The sequence below is a fragment of the Ananas comosus genome, unplaced genomic scaffold (assembly GCF_001540865.1).
Source record: "Ananas comosus cultivar F153 unplaced genomic scaffold, ASM154086v1, whole genome shotgun sequence".
NCBI lineage: Eukaryota > Viridiplantae > Streptophyta > Magnoliopsida > Poales > Bromeliaceae > Ananas > Ananas comosus.
Window position 1 is genome coordinate 1 of NW_017891033.1, and position 10064 is coordinate 10064.

The 10064-nt window shown below is 35.9% G+C and overlaps 1 protein-coding gene across 2 annotated transcripts; it reads left to right on the top strand.

The window, feature by feature from the left end:
- Nucleotides 1-1985: 1985 nt before the first annotated feature.
- On the top strand, nucleotides 1986-9553 carry LOC109704566 (magnesium/proton exchanger 1-like). 2 transcript variants are annotated; one of them, XM_020225313.1, is made up of 8 exons: nucleotides 1986-2620; nucleotides 4131-4306; nucleotides 4529-4647; nucleotides 4769-4917; nucleotides 6143-6276; nucleotides 7320-7554; nucleotides 7990-8119; nucleotides 8983-9553. In XM_020225313.1, the coding sequence occupies exons 1-8, from the start codon at nucleotides 2248-2250 to the stop codon at nucleotides 9278-9280; spliced, it is 1614 nt and encodes a 537-aa protein (XP_020080902.1). In that variant the 5' UTR covers nucleotides 1986-2247; the 3' UTR covers nucleotides 9281-9553. The 2 variants fall into 2 exon arrangements, with proteins under 2 accessions (XP_020080902.1, XP_020080903.1); XM_020225314.1 differs by having other exon boundaries at nucleotides 1997-2620; nucleotides 7341-7554.
- The last annotated feature ends 511 nt before the right edge of the window (nucleotides 9554-10064 follow it).

The following is a 10064-nucleotide window of genomic DNA, read 5'->3' on the forward strand; positions in this document are numbered from 1 at the left end:
ATGTTGAAACTTTATTAGAAACTAAGATCGTACCTTCTGCCATGATTTCGATTTCAATACCCGAATGGTAGACGACGGTCCTTACTCGTGGTTCATTCTCGTTCGCGATCTGCAAAAGAGCGGACGTTTCGAGTCTAATTCTCTTATCCCCGGAGATAGAGCCGTCGTAAACAATTGAATTAGTATTAGACCGAGACTCCTATATGTTATATATTTATATATAACTTAATGTAATAATATTAAATCACGTCCGCCATCAAGGACATGTCCAGATACATCATAACCGTAAGATCTACCGTATCTTTATAGGTGAACTTAAATAGATTGACTGTATTTTTATGAATCGCCTTAAATATATCAGTGGGGCACATCCAACATTCTCCCACTTGGCCTAAAAATATATTCATTACCGTATAGGGGATACAAAACTTTATTAGGTACCAACTAAGTTATACAGTCAAAATCTCCCACTCGACTAAGAAATCACAATACTTTGATCACACCGGTTATGCCCCAAAATATTAACACTTCCTTCCATGTATCAAAAACACGAATTCCTTAATCAAATAACTTTATGAGTTACAACCGTATGAACTTATTATAAGTTCAACTCAGAGTCCCACTTTAGTGCACAATAATATTTTAATGTACAAAAGATAACTTTATGCGCATATGTGCAAAAGCCAAAATAAGTGTTTACTCAAATAAAAATAGTCTTTAAAGTCTGTATACAAGAAAAAAATATTTAAAATGTAAATGGATGCAAGATACCCATATAATGAATATGATCCTTGAATTTGTTTGCGGCTTAAGCCTTATTTTTTTTTTTTTTTTTTTTTTTTAGACCACAAACAAGGGCAAGTCTTGAGGGGCCACCTTGTACGGCTCTCATCCATAGGGGTTGCACGAACATGGAGCATCTTAATTAATTAGCCTATGCGCCTTATGCTAATTAATTAAGATTCTATGTACACCTCTAAGGAGGTTGTATATTGCGGCCCCTAATGGGCCATGCTCAACACGGTGGGACCGCTGACGCCGTTTCTCCGTACGCCGGTCTCGATTGAGATCGGCCGACGTTACTGTTAACGCAAATCAATCAATAAATTTATTTATTTATTTTTCTTTAATGAAAATAAAACCAAACGAAATTCGGAAAGAAATGAAAATCCGGCAAAAGATTCTACTCTGATACCACATGTTAGAAACTTTATAAGAAACTAGATCGTACCTTCTGCCATGATTACGATTTCTGTACCCGATTTGTAAGCGGCGATCCTTGCTCGTGGTTCGTTCTCGTTCGTGATCTGCAAGAAGACGGGACGTTTCGAGTCTAATTCCCTTATCTCCGGAGATGGAGTCGTCACAGACAATTCGATTAGAGTTAGACCGGGACTCCCGTATGTTATATATTTATATATAACTTAATCTAAGTATGTTAAATCACGTTCGTCCATCAAGGACGTGTCCAGATACATTCTAACCGTAAGATCTAAAATATCTTTATAGATCGACTTAAATAGATTGACCGTATCTTTATAGTGCCATAATATATCACGGCGCAGTCCATCCACTTTTAATTGCTAGAATATTCCTAGAGGTGAATTTAGGTTGCTTTTTTATTGTTTGACACTTAAAAATTGTCAGTTTCATTTATATGCGTTTATGAAATTATCCTGATGTATCTGTAACATGCTTTTTGGAAATAGCTTTTTTTTTTTTTTTCTGTTTGTGAATACTAACAAATATTCTAAACTATTGGACCTTCAATGTAGATACATGGCGGTCTAAATGACTTTCTAGCTTCCGGCAGTCGTTTTGTCCTTCGGTCTTTGACTTGAATATTCTGTTTGTGAGCAAAATCTTATTTAGACAACTCAATTGTCAAATTATAGTTCTAGCACCATCTGTTAATAAGCGCACATCCACACAGACACATGCTCATAGAATAGAGTGAAAATTTTCTTAATATAAATAATTGAAACATGCATTTTGCGTCTTGTTATCCGTTTCTTTTTTGCAACAATCACTTTCTGTTTCCTAGGCTACCGGTCACTAGTTAATAGATTTCTATTTTTAGATGGCTTACCTCTCTTTTGGTTAATACATTGTGAGACATAAGCACATTCCTTCAAGTCATAGTTTTATTGAAGTGACTTTTTGTGATAGCAGGTTTAGTAAGCTATATCAGAGGTGTAATTTTGAAGTAAATGGAAACTTGAAGCAGACAGAGCCAAAAATAACTACATGGCAGGGGTTAATTTAGAAGCCACTAATATCTTGTCAGAGGAAAAATGTGGAAGTTACTTTCTTCTCTATGGTGAAACTTTCCTATCAAATGGATTCCGAGCATTTTTATATCTTCTTGCCCTTGCCTACTGTTTCTTTGGCTTATCAGCTATAACTGCTCGTTTTTTTCGATCGATGGAGAATATTGTCAAACATGCACGGAAGATAGTGAATACTGTTCCATGCACAAATACTAAGGTGGTTAAATATGAGAAAGTTTGGAACTACACCATAGCTGACATTACTCTGCTGGCTTTTGGAACGAGCTTTCCACAGATCTCTTTGGCAACAATTGATGCGATTCGGAACCTTGGTAACTTGACTGCTGGAGGTAGGGTTTTTTAATGTTACAAATAGCAATTGACTTGATATGTTTCCAAATGTTGTAGGAGTTGCATATTAACAGGCGCTCATTAATCCTTATCCCTACTCAACCCCTTTCGGAGGGACCTTTTTTGTTTATTCTAGTACTATAATTTGATTCATCATTTTGAGAAGTATGTATGTAGCAATAGATGCAAAAGAAGCTGATCACATTCTTTAAAACTTGATTGCACAAGCAATGCATGAAATTGCACTAGTATGCTTAATTTTTAAGTACAAAGCATCTAAAGAGCTGGCTTGTTTCTTCTAGAAAGACTCGAGCTACTAAACATTCCTAATCTTGCTGGTAACATGCAGGATGAGTGATGTGCCCCTATGTTTTTTGTCTCTCTCTCTCTCTCTCTCTCTCTCTCTCTCTATCAAGGATTTAAGTGCCTATCGGCACGGGTCATATCTACCGTGCCGTATCGTGCCAAAAAGATATCAGCATGATATAGCCCCTGTGCTGCTAACACAGTTCAAAACTTCCTATTCTTTAAATTAGCAAGTAATTTCTCAGTAAAGTTCAAAAGATTTAATAAAGATACATAATAAGCAATTAGAATATTTTGTCGCTAGAAAAATAAATATTTCATCCCATTATACGTTGGTACACATGTATTTTTTGTGATAGGCACACACCTGCCTGGCCCGACACATACTGTGCCGTACTGTACCGGCAAATTTTTGGCACGATTCCATGCCACGGTACTCAATTCTTTACTATATATAACTCAATTCTTTACTATATATATATACATACATATATATACAGAGAGAGTTGAGCTAGAATGCTATCAGTAGCAAATGGGCTCCGTTGCCATCCATTTGTTTTCGATGATGCAGCCTCTAAATTGACAATCGACATCGTTGAACATGATCTTATACACTTGAAGTATCTAGAAACTAAATTTCTAATCTTTTCGACATCTTTGGCCTAATGATCAAAGGGTTTTAAAATTTATAATTTTAATGGTCAATATGAGACGTTTTCTCATTTAACGGCGTAAAGATATTCAAATCAATTGAATTTTGGTTAGAAAGTTCTTTAAACTATTTAAAACAAGATCTATACTCTTGATCTTGATTACAAGACTCCTATCATCAATTTTTACAGGATATTTATTTTCATCCATTCATTTTGTGTCCACTTGATGGACAAGAGAACAATATTGGAAAAGTATGAAATTTGGTTTCTAGATGCTTCAAGATAGATCATGTTCAATAGTGCCGATCGTCAATTTGAAGGCTCCACCATAAAAAACAAATGGGTAGCAACGGAGCTCGTTTGCTACTAATAGCATTCCAGTTCAACTCTCTCTCTCTCTCTCTCTCTCTCTCTATATATATATATATATATGTTTGTTAAGATTGATTTTCATTGCTTTACATGTTCTCAATTACTTTAGTTGTTAATATTTACGTGGCCTTGGTATTCATCATTTATAAATTCTCATGCTATATTTCTTGATCTGCAGGCTTGGGTCCAGGAACACTTGTTGGTTCTGCTGCATTTGACCTATTTCCGATCCATGCTGTCTGTGTGGTAGTCCCAAAAGCTGGTACTTTAAAAAAGATATCTGACCTAGGTGTTTGGCTAGTTGAGCTGTTTTGGTCATTTTGGGCTTACATATGGCTGTACATTATTTTGGAGGTAACTGCAAAATGTTCATATGGACACTCACGCATTTTGCTCAATTGTGAAAGAATGACAAAGGAATGCATCATCTCAAGTACTAAACAAATGATTATGATCTAACATCGTTGCATATGGTGACTGTTAAGGCGCCACTCAATCAACTTAGCTCAGATGCTCATGCAATTTGCTCTCATGAAAATCAAATTGATAGATGCAAATGGTTTTACTAATATGTAGGTGTGGACGCCCAAGGTGGTCACCCTCTGGGAAGCCTTGCTTACTGTTTTGCAATTTGGCTTGCTTCTACTTCATGCATATGCTCAAGATAAGCGTTGGCCTTATCTGTCTATTCCACTGTATGCTTGGTCTACTGATCTTGTATATTATACCGTATTTTGATTTGACATCTCTCTTACTACGAGTGTTATAATCCTGGCCTTTAAAGTGTTTAATCATTGCATCCTTTGCTGTAATTAGGGCAAAAGGTGACAGGCCAGAAGAGTGGGTCCCAGAGAGTAGTACACCCTTTGGTCATGGCAATGATTATAATGAAACTTCTCAGACATTTGAGGCAAGCGATGAACAGGAGAAAAATGTTGTTGATGTATTTTCTATCCATGAAGAAGGTAGTAAGCACTCCTTCACAATGATTACGTACTCATTTTTCAGCAAATTGTTTTTGTTAAATTATATGAAACATCCGTTTTTCTCCAAAAGTTTAAGATACTAGCGATCGGTGTTTTTAATATGTATATTCAACACTCTCCCTCGCAATTGGGCTCGAGAGCTTTTGTAGTCCCAAGACACGAAACTGAATTAAATCGAACGAAATAAAATAAAGCAAGGAACTTGGCGGGACGAACTCAGGACCTTTTGCTCTGAACGGTGTTTCTAATTTATATTCAATAGTTTTAGAATTTTTGATTGACACAAGATAGAAATATTTTCTTTTTATAGGATAAATATTTTATAAATGTTCTTCACCTGATTGATATGATTTAGGTCTAAGCATAGAAGATAAATCATTGGATCCATTTGCTTCACATGATCCAAGTTGTTGATATTTGGATCACCTGCCTACTTAAGACATTCGTTGTAGAGGAAACTCGTCCAATGGAAATATCTCTGATTGTTTGACATATTAAAATACTGATGAATTAGAATTTTTTTTATAACTAATCCTATCGATTTTTATAATTGTAAAAATAATTTTCTTAAAAAAATAATTATAAAAATAGACCTTTAAATGCTGTGAATCATTCACCGCATTCATAACTTCTATTTAGGAGTAGAAAAATAATAAAAGCGGTGAATGGTTCACCGCTTTTACCACCGTAGAATTATAAAAAAAAGTGAGAAAAAGAAAGAAAGCGGTGAATGGTTCACCGCTTTTAAAAGCGGTAAATCATTCACCGCTTTTATAAAATTATATTTATAAATAAAAATTTAACAGGTTTATTTTTAAAATAAAATTTTAAAGGGAGACTATTGCACTAAAAACCCTGATGAATTATCTCTGGATATTTGTTTTAATTAGAAAATTTTATTAATTCAACCAGATAGTCATAATATTTGCCACAATTATGTATACAAAAGAAGCACTGTTCATTTCCTCCTGTATAGAACTTGAACCTACCCGAACAAAAAAGAACTGCTGTACTGTATGAATGGGGTTCCTATGACAATGGAAAAGTTTGTCTCATAAACAGTCATAGTAACGAAGTTCACCATTCATTTACTCTTGTTTTTTCCTTCCTAAGTATTGCTGTGCTTTTGTAAAGGCTTGGTGTATACATGCAGTATCATAATCTTAATACCTAGTAGTTTGTTTCACAAGAAAATGTTTTACAGGTCGTCTCTACAAAAATGTCCCGGATGATGATATGGAAGAGTCTTCCATATTGTTGTCTAGCAAGAATAAAACTGTTGAAGATGATCTGAATGTGCTTTCCCTATGGAGGAAACAATTTGAAGATGCAGTAAAGGTAATTGATGTATTCCATATTTGCCCATAAAAGAAATTCTGTGGTAAATTGTGGTCCCCGTTGTTTGATAATATAAAGCAACATCATTTGTGACGTGTACACTTATCTATATATCTGACCTAAATGACGGGGTCTTCTTTTATTCACCTAAAAAGAACCATGTGTAAGCCTCAGAGTAAAATGTGCAAATACAAATAGTACATTTATCATAATTAATCTAAAGCTGGACTTTCAGAACATTCCAATTAAGTTGTGTATCCTGGTAGCTGTGTCCTACGTCGATCTAATCTGCATAAGGCAAGTTCAAAAGGTTTCAAGAGTATGGTTTACACAAATACCAAAAGAACGTTCCAATTGTTTGGAAATAGATCTTAATGACCTTATATTGTTGGATGATGAGCTGACTATATTGTCATTTCTAGTAGTGTCTTTTCTAGTATTCACATGTAACTTTGCTGAGTCCTAACAGATGTAGTTTTCCACTGCATATAGATATACTTTGTCATTATACGAAGGTTAATTATTACCTAATCAACATGCCATTATATTCCTTTTCTATTTGGAAATAAATTATAGTTCTTTTCTACCTGTTGCTATGTCCAACCATAAATGATAGTAATTGTTACCGAAACCAAGAACCAATGACTCGTGGAATGGCTTCATAGTAGTGTAGAACTAGTAGAATGCATGAACACTTATAATGCATACCAGTATAGAACCTGCACTTCGTTGCGGACAATTTTGACACATTATAAAAATTGAGGAATAGTAAAAATAATACTGCTTTTAAATATTAATTGTATGGGTTATGTAGAAATAAGAGAAGAAATTAAAATAAATGAACTTGTCTTATACCATTATAACGATGTAAATAAATTAAAACAATAGTGAGCACCTCAATAGTGAGGAAGAAATTGTCTTATACACTGGGTGTATAACTATTTTTTATGCACGGCATTTATAAAACTTTATTATAAAAGTCTAAACCCAATAGTTTCTTTTTATAACTAGGCTTTTTATATAGTATAGATTGCATTTATCAGATTAGATATTCATGGCTTCAGTTGGAGAGCTCCAAATCAAGGATGGATGGTGCCTGCTTACGAGTGGCTGGAATAATTTGGCAGCTAATCCTCGCACCTTGGAGACTGCTATTTGCTTTTGTGCCTCCCTATCAAATTTTCCACGGGTGGATTGCTTTTATCTGTTCTCTGATTTTCATAAGCGGGATAGCTTATGTGGTCACCAAGCTTACAGATCAAATAAGCTGTGTCACAGGTGCTCATCTTTGCCAATCAGGATTTTGTTGGATTTATTGCACCAAGGGTCAATTCCTTTTGTGTGGTTTCAGTTTGGTTCCTGGCCTTCCAATTGTTAAAGTTGGGCCTCCAATCTTCCAATTTTTCTCACAGTTTTATGCTTCCATCTAAATTATTACCCTAAATTAGGAGTATCCTTAAAACCTTAAACTAAATGCCAATCACTGGACATTTCGATCGAATCTAAGCAAGGAATATAATAGAAAGGATAACATTGCAGGAAAGCAAATGTCAGGGGCCTAATTGTAGCAGTTGAAGGTCGGGGCCAAAAACTGAGACAAACTACAATGATAGAGGGCCTGCGCTGTAATTTACTGGATTTTTTAATCTTTCTCATATCTTAGCTGAACTGTGTGGTTTTGCTTAAATGTGAATTATTGATGATTTTGTGCAGGAATAAATCCCTATGTTATAGCATTTACAGCACTGGCCGGGGGAACCTCATGGCCTGATTTAGTTGCAAGCAAGATTGCTGCTGAGCGTCAAGTAACTGCAGATTCTGCTATTGCTAATATCACTTGCAGGTTAGACTCTTCCCATGGTTGAGTTCTATAGTAATAATTACTTTCTGACCTTCTGGAAAATGAAAAGAATATGGAGATTTGTATGTTTTATCTAGTTTCCTACATAATTACACTGTGATACTTATAAAATCTGTATTTATAGTAAAGGCATGACGACTTGCATGGGAATAAATGCGAGTACAGTAGAGGAATCTCTTTAAGAGATCCTATGGATGTAGGGACAAGTTACACAGGATAACTTGGAAGTTTCTTTTGATTACAGAATTAGTTTAAGTTTTGATATTTAAGGCTTGCCAATCAGATTTTCTTTTCTTAGGATAATGAATTCCGCCTACAAGGTGGTTCATCATATTTCAGGAACAAGGAGCATACTTATCCCATCTTTCTTGCGTAAGGCCCCTCTGGCTATGCTAAACAAGAAAGTGATATTCTGGATAAGCATTATTGCTGTTCTATTTGATGACAGAGGTGTTCGAAACTTATATTTTAATGAAAGAATCACATTTTGCTAGCTTCTTCCAGTAAAGAAAATTTAAAACCACACTACATCCTTGTAGAGGCTCTCAACGAGTGAAGTGCTAGTTCCTTGCTGAGGAGGATGTTAGTTTCAAAATTCCGGGGCTACAGTAGCATAACAATGAAATTCAGGTTTTTGCGACATTTTGTAGGACTACTTTAACAACAATGTATTATACTCATTTGAGTGAATTTGCAAGTTTTATGACCCATTATAAAAGCTTATCTATTGGTAGTTTTGCTAAATTTTAGAATTTTCTTTATGTATGCTGTACTTGTTACTTGTTCTTTTCAACCGATATTTTGTTTGCTGCAATGGATTCTCATATATTTATTCCTTCACCCAGCAATTCAGTGAACATTTACGTCGGCATCGGTATCCCATGGCTGATCAATACAGCATACAACTTCTTTGCGTACCGTGAACCGCTTTACATCCAGAATTCGGCCGGCCTCAGCTTCTCTCTTTTAGTATTCTTCGCCACGTCAGCCGGCTGCATCGCAGTTCTCGTGCTTCGGCGATTGATCCTCGGGGCCGAGCTCGGCGGGCCGAGAGTGTGGGCTTGGGTGACGTCGGTCTATTTCATGATTCTTTGGATTGTTTTCGTCGTTCTCTCCTCGCTAAGGGTTTCGGGCCTAATCTAAAGCAGCGGCATATAGCTACCGAGTTGTGCTTGTTAAAAATTGTAGTTCATTCTTTTTTGGCTTTTGAGAGAAGCACTTCGTAGCGATGGCCTTTGATGAAACGGCCTCCTTTACTCTCCTCATTTGATGCTTGTATATAAGAAAAGAGTGATCGTGAAAATAATCTTTGACAGAAAGGATTTGTTCTTGTTGTATGTTAGATTATTTGTATTCTTTTTGTAATTTAGCAAGAATTTCGTGCACTTCAATCTATTATTATCCATTTTTCGTGAATTGATTTTCTTGTTGTGCTTCAATCTATTATTTCTGAATTTATCTGTCATTGTTGACATCCTTTCACTCGCATTCATCGGCCTTCCATGATTCTCTCCTATCATCAATAGTCTTTCAGAAATAATTTGGACCTGGGCCCTTAAATGCAAATCCTGAAATGCAGAAGTTGCCAGATTCGGCTATTGCTGCGTCCACATGATCAGCTATGATATCACTCTTTGTTTGATTCTGCAGGAATCTTGGAATTAGTTCTAAATATATAGCTGATCAGTTCTACGGATGGACCGACAGTTGGAATTGGCCGATCGGCTCTCTGATGGTTGATCTGGATCAGAATGTGTACGAGCTCAATTCAATTTGGCCACCGGTAGATTTGCGGACAAGTTCGATGGATACATGCAAAGGCGGGGACCGACGGTAGGGAGCGGACATCGATTCGTCAGAGGATGATATAGTGATAGGTGGTTCAGGAGGTGGAATAAGTAGAAATGGGGCTGTGAAGACACCAGTG